Source organism: Pogona vitticeps, chromosome 5 (genome assembly GCF_051106095.1).
Source record: "Pogona vitticeps strain Pit_001003342236 chromosome 5, PviZW2.1, whole genome shotgun sequence".
Classification (NCBI taxonomy): domain Eukaryota; kingdom Metazoa; phylum Chordata; class Lepidosauria; order Squamata; family Agamidae; genus Pogona; species Pogona vitticeps.
This window is the reverse complement of record NC_135787.1, coordinates 83,615,220-83,636,923: the sequence shown is the minus strand read 5'-3', so window position 1 is coordinate 83,636,923 and position 21,704 is coordinate 83,615,220. Positions and strand designations below refer to the sequence as shown.

At 43.1% G+C, this 21,704-nt stretch overlaps 1 protein-coding gene across 1 annotated transcript in view; it reads left to right on the top strand.

The window, feature by feature from the left end:
- The first annotated feature begins 3,401 nt into the window (after positions 1 to 3,401).
- PI4K2B (phosphatidylinositol 4-kinase type 2 beta) overlaps positions 3,402 to 21,704 on the top strand; it is a 36,845-nt gene continuing 18,542 nt past the window's right edge. Inside the window, exons 1-3 of the mRNA XM_020780455.3 lie at positions 3,402 to 3,806; positions 5,752 to 5,912; positions 19,323 to 19,523. Coding sequence (XP_020636114.3) covers positions 3,533 to 3,806; positions 5,752 to 5,912; positions 19,323 to 19,523 — 636 coding nt within the window. The 5' untranslated portion in view covers positions 3,402 to 3,532. The remainder of the gene's footprint in view (positions 3,807 to 5,751; positions 5,913 to 19,322; positions 19,524 to 21,704) is intronic.

Sequence of the window (21,704 nt, the reverse complement as noted above, 5' to 3'; positions counted from 1 at the left end):
GTAACGTTTCCACAGAGTTACTGCTCTCGTCGGTAATCCCTACTTCTGTAAATGTGCAGTTTAAATTGTCATGACGACGTTTTTGCGTTTCATGAAATTTAGGGTACCCGCACTGTTTATTTGTCCCACTTCTCATCTCTGTACTTCCAAACCTGTCAACTAAAGATAGCACCTCAGCGGTTTTCAGGAGCAAATGTCAGCATATACCTGATAATGTCAACACCTTTTCATAAAAATCTCCATTATAATAAATTTGTTTTCAAGTCTATTGGTTTTGTTTAATATGGCTACCCCTCTGGACTGGAAAGCTGGACTAGATTCAGAGGAAGGAGGAGTAAAATTGGTGGAAGAAACATCAATAAATTAAGATAGGCAGATTACACCATTTTACTGTCAGAAACCAGCAATGACTTGAAACAATTTTTAGTGAAAGTGAAAGAAGAAAGTGCCAAAGCAGGACTGCAGTTGAACATTAAGAAAACAAAATCATGACTACGGAACTACACAACTTTAGTATTAACATTTATTTATTTCTTTATTTAATTTTATTTAAAATATTTTATCCCACTTTTTCCTTAAAAAGCACCCAAGGTAGCTTACATCATTAAAAGACTGCTAATAATAGTGTCTATACAAATACAAAAATGGTCATACTAAAAAACATAAGCAATCCTGAAACACATTCAAAGCAGTAAGATAAGTAAGATACAACAATCCGTTTAAAAACCCACGCAGGCTGGCAGGCAGAAATTCAGGAAAGCTTGCCTGAAGAGAAAGGTCTTTGCCTATTTGTGGAAGGATATTAAAGACAGAGCCTGTGTACTCACCAAGTGAAGGTGGCAGGACCTAGAGAAAGGCCTCTCCTGATTATCTTTACATGCATGCTTATAAAGTAAGATGTGGTCCTTGAGATCTTGGGCCCAAACCAATTATAGGTTAGAACCAGCACTTTGAATTGTGCCTGGAAACAGATCAGCAGTTAGTAGAGCTGCTGTAATGGGGGTTACACCCTGTGACTAGCTCAAGTTAAGCAGTCACTCATTATAGCCAGGAAAGATGGCTGAGGGGCCTAATGCCGAGAGAGGCCCAGAAAGAAAGAACAAGAAACCGGGCCTTCTCGGCAGTAGCCCCTCAACTATGGAACACCTTGCCGTCGGAAATCACCCTGGTACCCTCGCTGGGTGTTTTTAAGAGTCAGTTAAAGACTTGGCTCTTTAGGCAGGCCTTCCCTCCAGCCAACACTTGCTTTTTTCTCTTTAATTTTTCCCCATCTTGAACTTTTAAATTTGTTGATTTAATTATGTGATTGCTTTGATGACTTTTAATGATGATTTATAACTGCTTGTAAACTGCCCTGAGTAGACTCTGTCTAGAGGGGTGGGTTAGAAATCAAATAATAAATCTGGCTGCAGTGTTTTGTACCTAATGAAGTTTCCTGACACTTTTCATAGGCAGCCCCATGTAAAGTGTGTTACAGTAATCCAGCCGGGATGTAATTGAGGCATGTGTCGTCATGACCAGATCAGACGTCTCCAGGAACAGGTGCAGCTGGTGCATTAATTTTAATTGTGCAAATGCACTCCTGGCCACTGCTAAAACCTGGGCATCCAGACTCATAGACTAATCCAGGTGAATATATGTGGATTACGGTAGTTGTTCTTTATTAAGATCCAATTGATTAAGTACCTTTTCAATCTGTTTCATGGACAGCATTCTGTTCAAATTTTATGCATGTGCAGACCTCCAACTGTGGAAGTTACCATGTCAATATGATGTCAGTTGTGTGCCATGAAGCACACTGCCAGCACCCAGTCAAAATGCTGTTTCATCGTCCCTTGTTGGAAATCTGCATTGGCCAGAATATCACCAGAGGGCGCCAACCCACAACACAAATCAACAAAAAATTATTTCCCCTATACAGTATATAGTATGCAGTATCTGGTATCTGTAGTCTTGGAGGGAATGTAAAGAAATGAGTATATTTGGGCAAATGAAAATTATTAGCTTGAAATCTATTTGAAATCAAATAATAGTTGGAATTCTATTCTATTGGTGTTTACCTAAGGTTTGCATTACTAATTGACAGGATGCTAGAGTTGTGCAATCTGGCAAATAATGAGGCACATGGCCAAGACTTACCTCAACAACTAACTGAAGCAAGTTATGTAAACCTTATGTGAACACCACTAGGATTCTAGTAGGTATATTATTCAAAAACACAAGTGAATCATGATTGCATGATAGTAAATGCAAATACTCAAACAGATGAGGAAATACTGTATTGTTCAGTCTCACCGTATAAAGTATCTACTATATATATGGCTGCACTTTTAATCTAGGAGCTATTAATTATGTCCAGAGCAATCACAGCATGTGTACTTTAAACTAGATCTCAGTGGAAACAAAACAGAACATTGAGCAAAACAAGAGTAAATACAAAAAGCATAAAAGAAAATGTTGGTCGTGTTTCAAAACTGGCAAGGTGAGTTCCAGCCCAGCATTTCTGATTGCTAGAGCTAGCAGCCTAGAGCAATTATGCTAAAAGTCATATTCGGGACCTGGTGGCTTGAGCTAAAGGATCACATAGGAAATAATATAGAAGCTTTCCAAGAGCAACGTGAGCTGCTGCCACAGGATGCAAAAGTTGTGGACAGCTTGCTATCGTCATGCTTGTATAAAAGAAAATAATAGTAAGATTGGTTGTTGTGGGTTTTTCGGGCTTCTTGGCCGTGTTCTGAAAGTGGTTCTTCCTAACGTTTCGCCAGTCTCTGTGGCTGGCATCTTCAGAGGACAGCAAACAGTTTCAGAACCACTTTCAGAACACGGCCAAGAAGCCCGAAAAACCCACAACAACCATTAGATCCCGGCCGTGAAAGCCTTCGCAAATAGTAAGATTATAAAGCAGGAATGCCATATTAGAAATGGAAGTTTGGGGGGTTATTTAAGAGTGGTGAACTTAATACGTACATTGTGTCTGATACCATAATTATGAATGTATACTTGTACAGTAGTATTGCATTGATAAGGATTTATTATAGTACAAAATAAAGCTGACGGTGCTATTTTCCTAATCATAAGAGGATGCTTACTCTCAATAATATGTTGAGGTCGTTCAAAATAAATGTGTAGTTGTTTACACTGGACATTTCTTTTTTCCTAAGATACCGTAGTACTGTAAAGCATTATTTATTCCTTAGTTTTATATGTGTTGTTAAAGTTCCCTTGATACAGGATAAGACGATAGAGTTACTGACAGTCCCGCTCGCAGGTCATTCATTCCTCAACCACCCAGAAGAGCATCGCCGGCGAGGTCTTCAGTTCAGGTAAGCACTTTTGGAAGGGGGTTCCCCCTCACCGCCTCCCTGTCGTCCCCGCGCCTGCGCAGTGACGAGTTTGCATTGCCAGCGCAAAGTTGTGCGGCCGTTGAGCGTTCTTCGCCGGGCGCTTATGGGGGTGGGCGCCGGCGCGTGAAGGGGGTGGGCGGCGGTTTGATCGTCCCCAACGCCCCTCCCCCCTCCCTTCCTCCCGCCACATGGCGGAGTCTGGCCCTGGCCCTGAGGAGGAAGCCGACGAAGAGCTGCTGCAGCTGGGGACCGAGCCGCCGTCCGTGACGGTGAGCGGCAGGGCCGCGAAAGGAGCCCCCGGCGGGGCCGTCAGGGTCAGCCTCGGCCGGGCCCCCGTGTCTGCCGCGGCGCCGGAGCCGGACCATGAGGGAGGCGAGGCGTCGGACGAGGAGTCGGAGCCGCTCCTGGGCGCGGGGGCCGGAGCGAGGAGCCGCCCCACCCGGGAGGGCCTGGCCGCTTCAGGTGAGCGACTTCCGCGCTGACGCTCTCTGGGGGCCTTGTTTTCATGTCATGAGGATGCAAATTTACACGCGAGGAGGCCCATTTTTTTTTAAAAAAAATTGATTTTGAATAGTCCGCTGCTACAAGAGGGGGGTTGGCCTCTCGCTGTGTTTCGAAGCACGTTAGGCTTTCGCTTCGGGTATTCCCCCCCCCCCTTTGGGAATGTTGTGCCACCCATACAGGCACGCCTGTAAACTAAGATGTATAAGTGTTGTAAATAAATCAGAAACAAACGCTCCTTGTGAGGCCTAATGTGTCCTGTTCTGTCATTCTTCTACATGTAAAAAGTTTCATCCGTCCTTAGAAATGCTGTTACACAGGTCAAAGTTATCTGGAAGTTGAGTCACCGCAGCTGGACTTACTTCTTGTTAGTTTGAAACATTTCGCTACTCATCCAGATAGCTTTTTCAGTCTGAGAGTTGGTAGGAGTCCCCTGCGATATCCCATCTGATACATAATATATATCAGGGGTCTCCTACCAACTCTCAGACTGAAGAAGCTACTTGGATGAGTAGCGAAATGTGTCAAATAACAAGAAAGAAGTCCAGTTGTCATGACCCGATTTCCAGATAACCTCACCTGGATGATTGAGAATCTTCTCAGATATACAGGTCAGTGTTGTTTGTACAGTATATTGCAGACGGGACAGGGTGAGCTCACAGCATAAGTGAGATGTGAATTGGACACTCATAAATTTGTGCCTTGGACTTAGACTTTTAGCCACTACATTACAGAAAACTTTCTAGGCTCAAATAGTGAGATACTTCTACACACATAGTAGTGTATGAAGACAATACTGTAGTTTTATTCTGTTTTCAGCATCTGGTAGATACAGGCATACAGTATTGCGATTCCATTGAGCTCTCACAGTCAGTAATTGTGAATAACATGGAGTTTTCTTTTAGACTCCATGAAGTTTTGTAATCTTTCTTAGTCACTTCCACCCATCCCAAACACATCCTACTTGTTTGCCTGTATTGCATTTTTGTCCAGTTGTGTCTTGAGTGCACAAGGGTTGATCCAGTCTGTTGCACTACCTCGTAAGGCTTGCCTTTTCTTTGTCATATTGTCTGAGTATAGCATTTACTTTTCAGTGAAGGAAAGAAAAATCAGAGTGAAAGTAAGGATGCAGTCCAGTATACACAAATAAAACAAAGGAAGATTCTTTTCCGTTCAGAGGACATTTCTGAGTAAATGGAACAAGGGTGCAAAAGAAGATACTTTAAAATCTTTTCATGAGATAAAGGTTGAAGGGAAATTAATACAGGTAGGACATTTTAATTAGTGGGGCGATAGGGGCGTATTTCATATATTTGGTTCTGATGTGTTGCCATAATTACATTCCAACATGTCAACTGTGACTTACAGCAACCATCCCATATAGGAAATAAATCACTTCCTTCTAATGGCATTATAGCATCACTACCAACTTGCTGAAGGCCACACAGGTGGCAGGTTAGTTAACTTCCTCAACCACACATGTTCAGGGTGATTGGGACTGACCCCTCTCCCAGCAGGTGCAGTAGTGATTTGAACTCCTGTGCACTGAGTTATACCAACTCACACTGCCATAACAGAGAATGAAAAATAAAATATTAAATAGCAATGAGTGGCAACTGTCACTAGTATAAATAGCTCAAAAAGCAGTTGTAATAAACTTGATCTTTTGTTGTAACTGGCTGAATTTACTTACATTCTTTCTCCCTGATCATTGCTTGTTCTTTTCTAGCTTGTCTAGCTGTGAGTCTACAGTCACAGGTTGTCGTAACTTTTACTTTCTGCATGACTCTTAGATAACTTTATGTGCTTAATGTAAACAATAAATAGCACTTTGAACTGATCAATTATCTAAAATCATTTCATCAACTGTCAGCCCTAATTTAAAATGCTTATTTAATACATACAGGAAATGTTGGATGTACAGCACAGATGAATTTCTTTATGGATGAAGATCCTGAATTTGCTGAAATCATGCAGCGAGTGGAACAAGCCATAGAATGTGGAGTTTTTCCAGAGAGAATCTCCCAGGGGTCCAGTGGGAGCTACTTTGTCAAAGATTCTAAGAGGGTGAGAATGTTGTTAGATAAGTTCTCTTTGTTTCAAAACAATGGAGTAATTGTATCGATAGTTTGCCATGGTTAAATTAAGTATGTACAGTGGTACCTCACAAGAAGATTACCCCACAAAACGGTTTTTTCGCTAGACATTGACTTTTCGCGATCGCTATAGCAATTCGCAAAACAGTCTTTCCTGTGAGGGATTTTGCTGGACGATGATTTGGTCTGTGCTTCGCAGACTGTTTTTTCGCAAGACGACGATTTCTACAGCTGATCAGTGGCTCCGCAAAATGGCTTCCCTATGGCCGATCTTCGCGAAATGGGTGTTTTCGGGACCAAAGCTTTGCAAGACAGCGATTTAAACAGCTGATCGGCGCTTCGCAAAATGGCTTCCCTATGGGCGATTTTTGCTGGATGACAACTATTTTCCCCATTGGAACGCATTAAGCGGGTTTAAATGCATTCCAATGGGGAAACGTTTTTTGCTAGATGATGTTTTTGCTAAACAGCGATTTCACTGGAACTGATTAACATTGTCTAGCGAGGTACCACTGTATATGTTATGTCAAACTTGTTTAGTTAATTTCATAAGTGGTTTTATAGAAATGATAATCTTGAGAATTTTTTTTTTCTTAATTGTAGAGGTTCAAATACGTTTGCAGAATATTAAACTTATCTCTGTAATATATGATGGAGAGCACTGATTTGTATAGTGAGAATTTAAGGGGTATTTTAAGAGTCCATGTTTGTAATGTATGAAATGTGTGAGTTAATTCCACCAGGAGCATATTTTTGAAAGAAAGCCACTTGAAGATCCATATTAAAATGCTTCAATGATGGTGAATATTTCAGGCTTCCAGTGGGACTAAGGAGGTTAAATCCAAGATTTCCAGTTGAATTTACTTGGGTATTGAGAGCAGAAGGGTCTGTTCTTAACTGGTGCTGGCATTGCATATTGACTAAATATGTTGCACTGGCTTTAAATGTGAAGTACTAGATGTGGACATTTTTGTCAGGTGTCACATGGTTTATCTGCTGTCCTAAAACTGAATAGATTGAATTAAACAAATAGAGAACATTTCCTTACACAGAATATCACTATGGTGGCAAATTAGGTACTGTATCATCTTGCTCAATGCCAACCCCTCCTCCTTTAGATGTGCACAATTTTGTTAATATTACTGAGACTCTCTGTGTATTAATTTTCCTGCACTTCAATTGCATTTCAAGTTTGAGCAGTTTGGACACAGAACATGCTTTGGAAAGTGTTAGTGATTTTATTCAAATTGAGATGAGATTTAAAGGTAATGATTAAAGTTTTATATGTCACTTTTTTGAAGTATAATCCTGGTCGGAGGAATGTGCTAATAGGAAAAAAGCTTAGTGTGGTAGGTGATGTTATTAAGAGGAATAACAGGAAGGAATTCAAAGCTTTTCTACTCAGATGTTGTTGGACTATAGATGCCACCATCCTCTTCTGACATGGCCAGTGATTAGTGATTATAGGAGAAGTTGTAGTATATCTGCTGGTCCTCCTCGACATCTCGGCGGCCTTTGATACCGTTGACCACGGTATTCTCCTGGAGAGGCTCTCTGAGTTGAGAATTGGTAGCTCGGCACTTGCCTGGCTCCATTCCTTCTTGGGGGACCGTCCCCAGAGAGTTCAGCTTGGGGACAGCGTCTCGGCCCTGTGGAGTCTCAATTGTGGGGTTCCACAGGGGTCGATTATCTCCCCAATGCTGTTTAACATCTATATGAGGCCGCTGGGTGGGGTCATTAGAGGATGTGGGGCTTCGTGTCATCAATATGCCGATGACACCCAGCTCTACATCTCCTTTTCACCCACTGCAGGTGATGCTGTCCTTTCCCTTCAGCGTTGCCTGGGGGCCGTACTGCAATGGATGCAGGAGAACGGACTGAGGCTGAATCTGGATAAGACGGAAGTTCTGAGGGTGGGTGCCCCCGTGGTAGGTGGCTTGGGTGGCTTTCTCACATTTGGGGGGGACCGCCTTGGCCGCGAAGAGTGGGGTCCATAGCCTCGGCATATATTTGGACCCGACGCTCACCATGGAAACTCAGGTGGCGTCGGTAGTCCGCACCGCATTTTTCCATCTTTGGCGGATTGCCCGGCTGCGACCCTATCTCGACATGGGGGCGCTCACTACCTTGGTGCATGCGCTCGTAATCTCAAGATTAGATCACTGTAACGCACTCTACGTGGGGCTGCCTTTGAGGCTGACACGGAAACTTCAGGTGGTGCAGAATGCGGCGGCCAGGCTCCTTACAGGAGTGAGAAAATATCAACACATCTCTCCAACGCTGACCGCATTGCATTGGCTGCCCATCTGTTTCCGTGTCAACTTCAAAGTTTTAATGCTTACTTATAAGGCCCTAAATGGTTTAGGACCTCGATATTTGGCGGAACGCGTCCTCCCACCAAGATCTACCCGGATCACCCACGCAGGTCAGGAGGTGAGGCTAAGGAGCCTGATGCCGAGAGAGGCCCGGAAGGAGAAGACATGAAACCGGGCCTTCTCGGTGGTGGCTCCTCGCCTCTGGAACAATCTCCCTCCGGAGATTTGCGTGGCCCCCACGCTGGGCACCTTTAAAACCCAATTAAAAACATGGCTGTTTATTCAGGCCTTTCCTCCAGCCAACTCTTGATTTTTTCTTACTTTTCCTTTTTATTTTTACTGCTGTTTTTGTTTGATTATTATGTATTTGTCTATGTTTTATTATTTGATTTTATATTTGGAAGCCGCCTAGAGTGGTCCGGTGGGCCAGATAGGTGGGGTATAAATTAAATAAATAAATAAAATAAATAAATCATGTAGGAAGCCCTAATAGAGAAAGAATTGCAGAGGTACGATAGTTCACCTTTAGCATTCTGTGATATATCTGAGAAACGAGGATCATGTGACTCCAGATGTTCCTGGACTGGAACTCCCATCATTTCCACTATTGGCTGTGCTGACTAGTGCTGATCAGAATTGCAGTCCAACACAAGTAACCCCCGCTGCCCCCCCCCCCACAAGTAGCTCCACGTCCCGGCTTCTTGCAGATGAAGGAGGACACAGGCAGGTAAGGGCGGGGGGAGGGAGAGCGGCTGCTTGTTAGCCGGCTGCTCCCTGGGGAGGGAGAGTGGGGAGCAAGCAAAGAAGCAAAGCCATGCATCGGGGCGCTTCCCAGGCTGGCTGCCCCATGGCGGCTTCCCCGCAGGGAAGGGGCCCTGCTCTCCTGCAAGGGGCGCTGGAGAAAGGGTTAGCATGAAGGCCACACACCCACCAGCAAGCACAACATGACCCCCATGCAGGGGGGGCGGAGATATGTGTCCGCGGCCCTGTTCCAGCTAACCCACGGACTGGCACCGAGCTGCGGACCGGGGCTTGATGACCCCTGATATAGAAGGTGGGTTTTTTGTTAATTTTTTTAAAAATCTGGAGCTAGATCCGTCATAGCCCCATATAAGTGCAAAAATTGCTACAGGAGATTGGCCAAAGAAACAAAATTTATAAACCACTTTCAGTTGTTTTGCTGAGATCATGTATGGATCTCATCCACTGATGCTCACAGCATATCCCACTTGGCAATGAAGGATGAATATGTAAGGGGTTGAACATATTGGTAGGTTGTGGACCCATTAAGTCTTATTATTTTTTGTTGATTTACCTCAGATAGCCATGAGCGCTGTTTCTTATTTTCTTAGATGAAATCACATAGGGTAGCAGAAGAGAGTCTTGTTGTTGAGGAGAACAAGGGGTGCAGGAAAATATACGCAATGTTTATTTTTATATCAAAATTAAAGTCAATTTACTGCTTTACTAAATGAAAATGATTCATAAATCAGGCAGAAAGGAAAAATAATGAAAATTTAAAATATAAATGCCTTGGTTTTATACATGCAAAATTGAAAGTATGCTATAAACCAGACATAGAAACAGGCTCACCTTATGCTCTGCAATACAAAACCATCAATGGATGAGTGTTATTTCTGGTGGCAACTTTCTCTTTCGTGCTTAGATTTTTTTTTCCAGGATTCATTCCAGAGTGACACCCAAATATTTTGGGGTAGGACAGTGTTCTAAAATTCTGCCTTCCCAACTAACTCGGAGCTTCCTCGCTGCTTCTCTGTTCTTTTAAGTGAAAGGCACAGACGTGTTTTTAAAGGGTTTGGTTTCAGCTGGTTGTTTTTGTAATATAAGGAAATATAATCTAAAACAGAGGTTGGCTGGTGCTTGATCATCTCCAAGATTATCTCCAAAAAATCCCTTTCCAGGGATTTTTAGGCATAGAGTATTCAGAAGTGGTTAACCATTCCCTTCTGAAGGCATGCTGGGATTATGCAGCTTGCCCAAGACTGGCTCTTCTCCCATGGGGCACAGTGGGGAATCAAACACCCAAACTCTGGTTCCACAGAGAGGTGTTCCAACTCAGTGAGTTGTCTGGCAGGCTCCCAAGACAGAAGTGAAATTTCTAGAGCTGCAGCTATTGTCAGATCAAGATGTAAGAGATAGCAATAAACATTTTCTATTTGGAGTTGAAAACTCATTTCCTTGTGGCACTATGTAAATTGTTATTTAGTCCTGGTAACAATATGTGACCCTTTGCCCCTGTGAAATGTGTGCCACTGGCTGTGAAAGAGAAAATACAGTAGAGTGCTGACTTAGCTCTTCTGAAGGTTTTAAATTTGAAGTCAGTGTTTCTTGTTTACAGGCCAGTATAGCAAGCAGAATGAGAACGCTTCACTTGTATTCAGCTAATGGATTGTAATTCTCTGGAGAGCCATGCTGCTGTGTAGAATCCAGAAGGCATTCTACATTGTGGCCCCTAAGAGACAGTCTGATTTGCTGTGACATGAATTTTTAGCTTGTCCTTATTAAATAGGAGCTTTGCTATCTTTATTTCCCTATCTATTGCACTGTGGTGGAAGTAATTGCATATTATAGCCACAGCACATCAAAGCAGGCAGAGACTGTGTTGCTGTAGTAGTGGTACTGCACCATGTTTTTTTAATATGAAAGGAATTATTATTGCTTTATAACACTCTCACCTTTGTCTCACTCTAAAAACTGTAAAGTAGCTTTCACATAGCTGAATAGAGATTTCCTATCCAAAGAGTTAACCTGGAAGCCTGATAATGTCAGGAGAATTGCATTTCATAGTTTCATTACCATTTGTATTTGGGTTCCCTTGATACCTGTACAGTGGAGACTCAACTTATGAAATTAATCTGGACAGTGGTGCCTCGCTTTACGATTGTCCCGCATTACGACGAATCTGCTTTATGACAATCTTTTTGCAATCGCAATTGCGATTGCAAATGATGGTCTAAATGGGGGAATTTTGCTTTGCGATGATCGGTTCCCTGCTTCGGGAACCGATTCTTCGCAAAACGATGTTTTTTAAACAGCTGATCGGCAGTTTCAAAATGGCCACTGGGTAAATAAAATGGCTCCCCGCTGTGTTTAGGGACGGATTCCTCACTATACAGGCAGTGAAAATGGCCGCCGTATGGAGGATCTTCGCTGGACAGTGAGTTTTAAGCCAATTGGAACGCATTGAAAGGTTTTCAATGTGTTTCAATGGGCTTTTTATTTTTGCTTTATGATGTTTAAGCTTAATGGCGATTTTCCTGGAATGGATTATCGCTGTTAAGCGAGGCACCACTGTATTGGAACGGTGGCCATACCTCAAAATGTCTGTAAGTTGAATCACCATTTCCTATAGGAATGCATTGAAAACCATTTAATCCGTTCTGGCTGTTTTTCATTCTTATCTAGACGCATCGTTCTTATGTCGAAGCATTAGTTCCCATAGGAACTAATACAAAGGTGGTTAATCCATACTCTACCACTAGGGGGAGAATTTATTTTAAAAGAGACAGACCTTGGAGCCACATTTTAAAAATACATTTTAAAACAAAAGACAGGTCACAGTACACAAACCCTAAAAGCCACAGAATCCAGCAAGCATTATTCTAGCACAGAAATCCTCATCACAAAAAGAGCGTCTAAACTGCATTTTACAGCCTGCCTGCATCAACAACCAGCAACCTAGCAAACAGATTCCCAAAGGAAAAAAAGACTTTGAAACCACACATTTTAAAACAACAGAGAGGTCACAGTACACAAACCCTAGGAACCACAGAATGCAAAAATAAATAAATAAATTTTACATTTTTAAATTACACTCTAATCTTCACATTTAATTTTAATTTAATATTACAGTGTACTTTTTACATTTTAAATCCACACTGCAAGACCCATCAGGGCACAGAAACATAACCCCTCCCACCTAGCCCTATCCCCCCAAGCTGCAAAGAACCCTGTACAAGTACAGTAAATACTGTACAGTGTATGTACTCACCCAGAATAGGTAGTCTCTGTTTTTTAAAAAAAGTCAAAAATCCAAAAATTAAAAAAAGCCAAAAAATACAGTCCGTACAGTACAGTACCAGGCAGTACCAGGCAGTCTGAAGACTCACTCCCTATCCACTCTCTAACCGCTGAGGCAAGCAATGTAGCAGACAAGCAGCCTCTTTGCTGGCCAACGGTCAACTAAAAGTTCAAATTTCATGCTTTCCCTGCCTCCCCCGTGGTTTTTTCCCCATAACTCGAAGCTCCGGCTGCAAGTTGAAGCAATATTTTGCGGCCGGACCTTTTCATATCTTGAAATTTTCGCAACTAGGGACTGTGACAAACCCAGACCTACTGGGATATGCCACAGTTTCACTAAGCTGCCACCAACCATTCCCTATAAGAAGTCACACAGACCAGGGATGGATTTTCAACAAATAAAAGAATAAGGTTTATTTAAAACAACACACAGGGAAAATAAAATGATCAGGTGAATAAGATACAGTAACGTGGCTTAGTCTCAATCATACATACACAGAGTTAGGTTCACACAGAACACTTAACTTGAAGCACAGACCCTGAACCTATCAGTTCTGGCTAACCATACAGACACCTGAACCTATCAGGTTGGTACTGACTGACACACAGTAGTACCCTGTCTGACACACAGACTCCCACTCAAGCTTCTTCTCTCAGCTCTTCTCCTGCTTCTCCTTCTTCTCCACACACGCTCCACATATATATACAGTACAACCCCTCCTCCTGATGTCCCGCCTTCCACTCCCCATAGGATGGAACTTTCCCTCCAAACCCATGACAGACAGGTAACATCAGTGCTGTATGTAACACCTCCCCTCTTTATAAGTTGTTTTGTAGGGGGAAAGCTAAGGTGCTTTTCACCAAAAAACAACCTGGACCCAAAACAAACAAAAACAGTCATATAATAACATACAATACCATACTTACTTATACTTACACTCTATTAGGCATTTAAACATTTACCATTAACAATACATCAAGTTACCTTTATTCATACAAACCAACATGTTTAATAAACAGACACATTTGACTTTTTGTCATCAAAATATATACATAGTCCATGTTTCTTTCGCCGTCTTCATTCTTCAGGTCTTCTTGACAAGGCGTCAGCAACACAGTTCACTGACCCTCTGACCACCTTCACTTCAAAGTCATAGTCTTGCAGGTTTAAAGCCCACCTCATAAGTTTACTATTGTGGGTTTTCATTGTCTTTAACCATTGCAGTGGTGAATGGTCAGTGCACAGAATAAAATGTCTTCCCCAGATGTAAGGCTTGGCCTTCTGGATCGCGTAGACTATGGCCAGGCACTCCTTTTCCACGGTTGCCAAATGTCTCTCACCTTTCTGGAGTTTCCTACTCAGGTAGGACACTGGATGCTGGTCACCATTCTCATCCTCCTGGCAAAGAACTGCTCCTACCCCGCTGTTAGACGCATCGGTGTAGATGATGAACTCCCGGTTGAAGTCTGGAGCACGCAGCACTGGATAGTTGATGAGCGCCTGCTTCAACCTCTGGAACGCCTCCTCACAGTCGCTGGTCCACGGGATGCGGTCATCAGCCTTCTTCTCGTCAGATCGGTCAGCGGAGCCGCAATCTCGCTAAACCTCGGGATGAACTTTCTGTAGTAGCCCACCAACCCAAGAAATGATTTGACTTTTCTCTTGGTGTTGGGTCTGGGCCAATCACGAACTGCTTCTATCTTAGCCTCTAGGGGTTTTATCACTCCTCCCCCTACTATGTGACCCAAGTCTTTTATTTCTGGGCTACCCAGCTGCAGTTTGTTCTCTTTGCAGAGCCTAGGCCAAAGCACTTCCTCCCCTGGGTTAAAGTGCCTCTCCCTGCCTTCCTGGTCATCCCAAGCTTTCTTTCTGACCTTTTGAGCTTGCAGGGTCTCTGCTGCTAGCTCTAGGTTTCTCTTTAGGTCAATCCTTAAAGAGTCTATGTATGTCACAACATCTTGTGGGTCATCCTGGGTGATCTGCTCCCAATTTTGTTTGATCAAATCAAGGGGCCCTTTCACCCTTCTCCCAAATAAAAGTTCAAACGGACTGAACCCGGTACTGGCTTGTGGCACTGATCGATAAGCAAACAAAAGGGATTGCAGCTTCTGGTCCCAATTGTTTGGATTCTCTGCCAAGTAAGCCCTAATCATGCGCATTAGAGTCCCATTGAACTTCTCAGTTAACCCATTACTTTCAGGGTGATAGGCAGTGGTTTCCTTGTGCTTAATTCCACAGATTTGCCATAACCGTTTCATGAGCTTTGATGTGAACGATGCGCCCAAATCTGTGATTATTTCTGAGGCAAATCCCATCCTGGACATATACCCCACCAAGGCATCTGCCACTGTGTTAGTTTCGATGTTAGTCAAGGGTATGGCTTCAGGGTACCTCGTGGCATGGTCCACAATGGTGAGAATGAACCTGTTCCCCCTCTTTGTGGCCTTGGGCAAAGGTCCCACAATATCCACCCCTATGCATTTGAACGGAGTGTCAATCACAGGCAAAGGGCACAACTTTGCTTTGGTCCTGTCGCGGCTATTCCCCTGCCTTTGACACACATCACATTGTTTACAGAACTCTTTGATCTGCTTCCCTATGTCAGGCCAGTAAAAATTCTGTGTGATTCTCTGCTGTGTTTTGTTCACCCCTAAGTGCGCAGCAAACATGTCAGAGTGCCCCCTTTGTAAGATCATGGGGCGATACTTTTCAGGTACCACTAGCTGACTTCGGATCCCATCTCCCCCTTTTGAGATATTCCTCAGGGTCTCTCTATACAAAATCCCCTTTTTCTCTAGAAATCTCACTGGGGTTTCAGGTGTTAGCTGGGCGTCAGTCACCTGTTCAAAACACTTTTGGAGAGTGGCGTCTGCCTTTTGCTCTTGGCCAAATCGGCTGTCTGTGGTTAAGGTTTCCACCACAGCTTCTGAACTCCCCTCTGCTTCCGTCTCTGGCTCATCATTACCCCCCTGAACTGTCCCCGTGGTGGCTTGTGAGCGTGTAATCACTAGCACCCGTTTCACATGTTCAGCCAGGTCATTTCCCACGAGCACGGCTGCTGGCAGAGTCGATGAAATCGCTAGCCGCCAAACTCCCCTCCAGCCTTGAAAGTTCACAGGTACCTCCGCTACTGGCAGTGAGATCACCTGCCCCTCAATCCCTGCCACCTTCATGCTCTCATTTGGGATTATATATTCCCTAGGAATAATATCTGGATGGCACAGGGTCACCTGGGAACAAGTGTCCCTCAGCCCCCGATACTGATGGTCAAGTATTCCTACGTCCACCCCTGCTGTTTCAAACAACTGAGAATCTGTTCTCACGAGCAAGCAGCGCTTGACCTCCACAAGAGGACCATTTTCCTCAGCCTGATCAGCAGATGTAACTGTTCCAGATTGAGTAGCCATGGCAACAGGCTCCCTCAGTGACAAGGAGCTTTGCTCTTTCTGGACACAGAACACAGCTTTTGGCTTGGTTCCACTCGAATCATGAGGCACAATTCCTTTTAGCTGCTTTCATTTCTCACACTCTGAGATTAGATGGCCCTTTCCCTGACAGAAATAACATTTTCTGCTATATTTTGAGTCTTTCTCATCTTGTTTTGGTTTTCCCTCCAAAATCTGAGGTCTTGGTTTCATGTCTGAGGGCTTCCCTTCACCATGGGCCCCTCCCCCTTGCTGGCTTTTCCCTGGTCCCTGAGAGTACTTGCTGTAGGTTTCTTTAGGTTTATCTACAGATTTCCACTCAGCACCTAAGGGTTTTCTTATTTGATAAATAAAATCTGCGATCTCTGCTGCTTCTGCCACAGATTTCGGTTTCCTTTCCCTCACCTGGAATTTCAGTTCCCCATGCAGGACTGAATAGAACTGTTCCAGCGCTATCAAATCTTTAAACTGCTGAAAGGTCTCTGTCCCCTCCTGAGATAGCCATTTCTCTAGCAGCCTCACCAATTGGGCCCCCACTTGGGTAAAAGTCTGCTCTGGTTTCTTTGTGAGGGACCTGAATCTTTGCCTCAGCTGTTCCGCATTTATCCCATGTCTTGCAAACACCAGTTTTTTAAACTCTGCAAAATCTCTCATCAGTTCCTGTGGCATCTCTGAATAAACCTCAGCCAGGCTACCACTGATTAAAGATCGCATGATGGTCATCTTCTCAGTTTCCCTTACTGAGAAGTCCACAAACGCTCTTTCCACTAGGGAAAAGAACACTTCAGGACAATCTCCCTTGTGGTACACAGGGAATTTCTTCAGGTCAGCTTTAGACAATTGGCCTCCCTCAGAATCCCTATTGTTATTATTGTTCTGATTCATCAGTTCCAATTTTCTCAACTCAAACGCCATCCTTTCTTTTTCCAGAGTAATTTTCTCTCTCTCCCTCTCTATTTCAAATTGCCTTTGTTTCTCTCTTTCCCTTTCCTCCATTTTTTCTCTCTCTAATCTTTCCTCCATTTCAAATTGCCTCATCCTCAGTTCATGCTGTTGGGCTATGAGCAATTTTCTGAGTTCTGGGTTCTGTTCTCCCGTGCTGTCACCTTGCACTGAGCCAAATTCATCCTCAGAACCTTGGTCAACCTGGGGGTCTTTCACTTCACCCATTTCTGCCATTTGGCTTCGAGTCAAGGGCATAATCCCCCCCCCCAGAACAGGCTGCTTTCAAAAGTCAAGCCTCAAAATAAAGCGACCACTTTTTTTTTTCTTTTGCCTCAGAACCAGCTTTCTATAGATTACTGCTGTTCTTCAGCACTAACTTGCAACAGTTGCGAGCCAGAGTCTACCCCCCTCTGCTAGGCCTCTCAGCAGACAGGCTAAATCACTGCTACTACACAGTTTTGCCTCAGCCTTTTCCCGCCAAAACGGGTTGCCTCAGAGCTCCCTAATCTAGTCCCCAATCTGAGGTTACACGTTCTTCTACTAGCGCACCTCCCCGTGAGGTACACCTAGAAGATTACCTACGTGCTCTCAGATTGTCCCTGACTAGACCCCCCTTGCTCTGGGCACACTTGCCAAGGCTTTGCTGGACCACTGGACAACTGGACCAGTCGTATCCCACACGCTGGACACCAATCAATGTGACAAACCCAGACCTACTGGGATATGCCACAGTTTCACTAAGCTGCCACCAACCATTCCCTATAAGAAGTCACACAGACCAGGGATGGATTTTCAACAAATAAAAGAATAAGGTTTATTTAAAACAACACACAGGGAAAATAAAATGATCAGGTGAATAAGATACAGTAACGTGGCTTAGTCTCAATCATACATACACAGAGTTAGGTTCACACAGAACACTTAACTTGAAGCACAGACCCTGAACCTATCAGTTCTGGCTAACCATACAGACACCTGAACCTATCAGGTTGGTACTGACTGACACACAGTAGTACCCTGTCTGACACACAGACTCCCACTCAAGCTTCTTCTCTCAGCTCTTCTCCTGCTTCTCCTTCTTCTCCACACACGCTCCACATATATATACAGTACAACCCCTCCTCCTGATGTCCCGCCTTCCACTCCCCATAGGATGGAACTTTCCCTCCAAACCCATGACAGACAGGTAACATCAGTGCTGTATGTAACAGGGACGTTCATAAGTTGAGGCACCACTGTATTACTCAATTCCTGTCATTAAGGCACAGTTTCCTTATAACTTGTAGGAAGTAAATGGAAATAGGGAAAATGCTTCTGTATGTCTACCTGAGCATAAAACAAGCTAAGAATATGCATGCATAAGAGGAATATATACCTTTTTTAAAGAGCTAACCTACAGATTTTTGAACCAATTTTATGTTGATACTTCATCTTGTTCTGAATCTTGAGTTTTTATGTTTTGATCTTGTGGCAAAAGAGTTTGTGCTGCTGCTGCTTCGTGGTCTCTGTGAATGCACAATAATGGGTTTAATCTGTGCCTGCGCAGAGATCTCTGGAATATTCTAGAGCTCAAAAGTGCATTCGCCAGGACCCCCCCCCCAGCACACATGGTCTGCCCATCCTGCCGATTGCCTCAGTTCCTCTTTGCCACCGTAGAATTCTCATCTTTCGGCGAGCTCTAATTCACACTTCTTGGTTCTTTTTCTCTAGAGAAATAAACAATACAAAATTAATCCTACAGAAGAGTGCAATTATAAAGTAGCCTTTTAGCTACCTAATAGAAGTCTCAGCACATACAATTGACAAAAGTATCTATTCAGTTTTGGTTTAAAGTGTGTGGAGCCACATCCATATGCATTGAGAAGAGTGGGCTAGCCCTGTCTTAGTCATCTACTTATTCACAGAAGTACAAGTGTTTGAAGTAAGGTGTGGGGCATGCTGCCCAGTTAGCTTGTCTACCTAAGTTTGAAGTCTGAATACTGAGGCCTGCCCCTCGTTAAATAGTAGCATTTTCTGTTCCGTTATTAAAGAGACAATGGAAGTGATGGGGCCATAATTCATGTGTGCGCCACACATTTTAAAGCATGACTAAATAGAGCGGTGACCTAGTTTTTTTGTCATGTTGTATTATTTAATCACACAGTGTGATAGCAGTAAGTTAGCTTTGCTGGGTATTAGAGATGGTACGGACTGGTGGTGTGTCCCAGTTTGATTACCACCATAACAGGTGTTTGGCAGTTTAGCATCCTGTCCCCTCTGGTGGGCACCCACTCAGAAACAGTACCCAGAGGAGGCAGGGCAAGGAAGTTAGGATGCTGTTTCTGAGTGGGTGCCTATTGAAGGTGGTGGGGTGCTGAACCACCAAACACCTTTCGTGACAGTAAACAATCTTGGCTAAACCACCAAACCAGTGGTTTGGACCACTCTCTAGTGGGCATTATATAGTGGCTGAAAGCTGTAGCTAAAATGAATAACAACAGCCTGTCATGTTGAAGGTGGTAATTTGTTAACTATTGGAACAGAAGTATCCTACAGATTATGAAATGCCAAATTTACATACATTTCTTAAACTCATTTCAGAATGAAGACATATTAATAATTGAATTTAAATGGATTTTTGACAACTTACTAATTCTTTTCTTTGCTCTCTTTAGAACACTATAGGAGTGTTTAAACCAAAATCGGAGGAGCCTTACGGCCACCTAAATCCAAAGTGGACCAAATATTTTCACAAAATTTGTTGCCCTTGCTGCTTTGGCAGAGGCTGTCTCGTTCCTAATCAAGGATACCTCTCTGAAACTGGTGCCTATCTTGTGGACAGTAAATTGGGGTTAGGAGTGGTACCTAAAACAAAGGTAAGAATGTTTTGCAGCAAGATTCAGTCCTGCAGAAATAAGATGTTACATTTTATCTCGAATTCTTGATATTAACTTCAAAAATAGAAGTTACAGCTTTCCATTTCCAGTATTTCAGGTTTTTATTGTGCTTCATCACACTTCAGTGAAGTCTCTCTTATGAATTTCTGCAGACAAATGCCCATTTTGAATCTTTGTAGATATGTCCATTGATGGCATTTTCTGATATCTTGGACTACAAATCTCTTTTTTTTTATTGTCAGAATTCTTCCTGACAGACAAGACACCTAAATGTGGCTTACTTCAGAAAAGGCCTCAATTGCTACCCAAGCTTCCTGTTCAAAAAGAAAGTTCCCAGCTAGTACAGTGTTTCCCCGAAAATAAGACAGGGTCTTATATTAAATTTTGCTCCAAAAACGCATTAGGGCTTATTTTCAGGGGACTTTTTTTTTTTCATGTACAACAACATACATTTATTCAAAAACAGTCATGTCATCTTCTTCTGGTTGCTGCACAACGCTGGGCAACGGTGAAGGGTGGGTTTGCACTTCACCGGGGCTTATTTTTGGGGTAGGGCTTATTTTTGGGGAAACAGGATACTGGGACAGGAACAGGAAGTTTGGACAAAGCCAGGTCTAGCAAAGTCTCAGAGCCTTTCAGCTGAGGCCTTTCTCCCAGGTAAGCCACATTTAGGTATCTGTGGCCTGTCTGTCTGTCGCTCCCAGAATGGAAAGTTAGGGATTGTTAACCTACTGTACTGTGATATCTAACTTAGATCTATTTGGCTGATGTGCAGACTGCTGTTTTGCTGTTCCAAACCCTATTAATAGGTCTTTGTTCCTCACATACTATTTTGCCTAATAAAGAGTTCTGAAGAACTTGAAAACTCACCTTTTTATAACTTCTTTATTGATACAATACTAAAGGACTACTTAGCCCAGAGTTCAGGTTCTGTGGGTGGATCACACGGCTTACATTTTCTGTTTACAGTTAAATCAGTATTTTCAACCCACTGAAAATGACATCCAGCAATATAAAAATCACTCTTCTGAGCAGTCTATTTTACTGCTCGAACAAATGATGAAATAATGTTTTTCCATCTTTTCAGACTGTAAGGACAGAGCTAGCCTATTGAGGTTCCTTGGGAAGAAAATTTCAAAATGAAGAGACCATGTCTAAGAGAGTGTTGCAGATTTTATCTATCTTCATGAGGGGATTTGATGTAGGGCAGCTTGAAGATCTCAATTTTAGGAAGGAAGACTGGTTAGACAGCTAGAATATTCTAAAGTATCAGCCCTTTGGACTGTGTCTGTAAACAAATAAGGAACCTATCAGTGTAGCTGTTTTGACATCACTATATGTTGCCTTCATCTCATTCTTGTAATTAAAAGTGCAGCTTCTGTTTGAGCTAACTTACACAGCTGGAGAGTCTTCAGAAGCAGCTCAATTAAAACAATGTGCCATTAAGTAAATTCTGACTTAAAATGACATTTTAAAGATTTTCTAGGTACACAGTACTCCAGGGTGGTTTACCATTCCTTTCTTCTGAGGGCATCCTGAGACCCTGCAGCTTGCCCTAGGCTACATAGGTTGGTTCTGGGTTGCACAGTGGGGAATTGATTTCCCAAACTCTGGCTCTGTAACCAGATACCTAAAGCACTGAGCTAGCTAGCCAGCTATTTCAGCCGAGACAGTACTGAAATACCTATCACAGTACTGTGATCATCAATTCTTAGGAAACAGCCATACTTGGTAGGGATGTGCCATTTGTTCTTTTTCTTTCTGGTGCCAACTCCCAAAATTCTCCAAGAATTTCCCAGGCACAATTCTGGGACTTGCAGCCCACAAAACCAGACCTACAGATACCTCCATTTCACTCAACTTCATTTCACTCAACTGGACCAGATTGTAGCTTCTATACTGAATGGCCTAACTCCAGCATTGCTTCCTTTTGATAATATTGAAAAAGAAGTTGCTGCAGTGGTTTATGAGAATGATAGTTATTCACTAAGCACCTTGTATAGGGAGCAGCGAGACTACCACACCCAGGAGGCACCATGGCAGTTTCTTTTTTTTTCTTTTTTTGTTCCATGAAATTGATAGGTTCATTAGGATCTTCAGACTATAGGTACACATCGGATCCTCTAAGGAAGCATGACGTGTCCAGCATACAAAGCCACC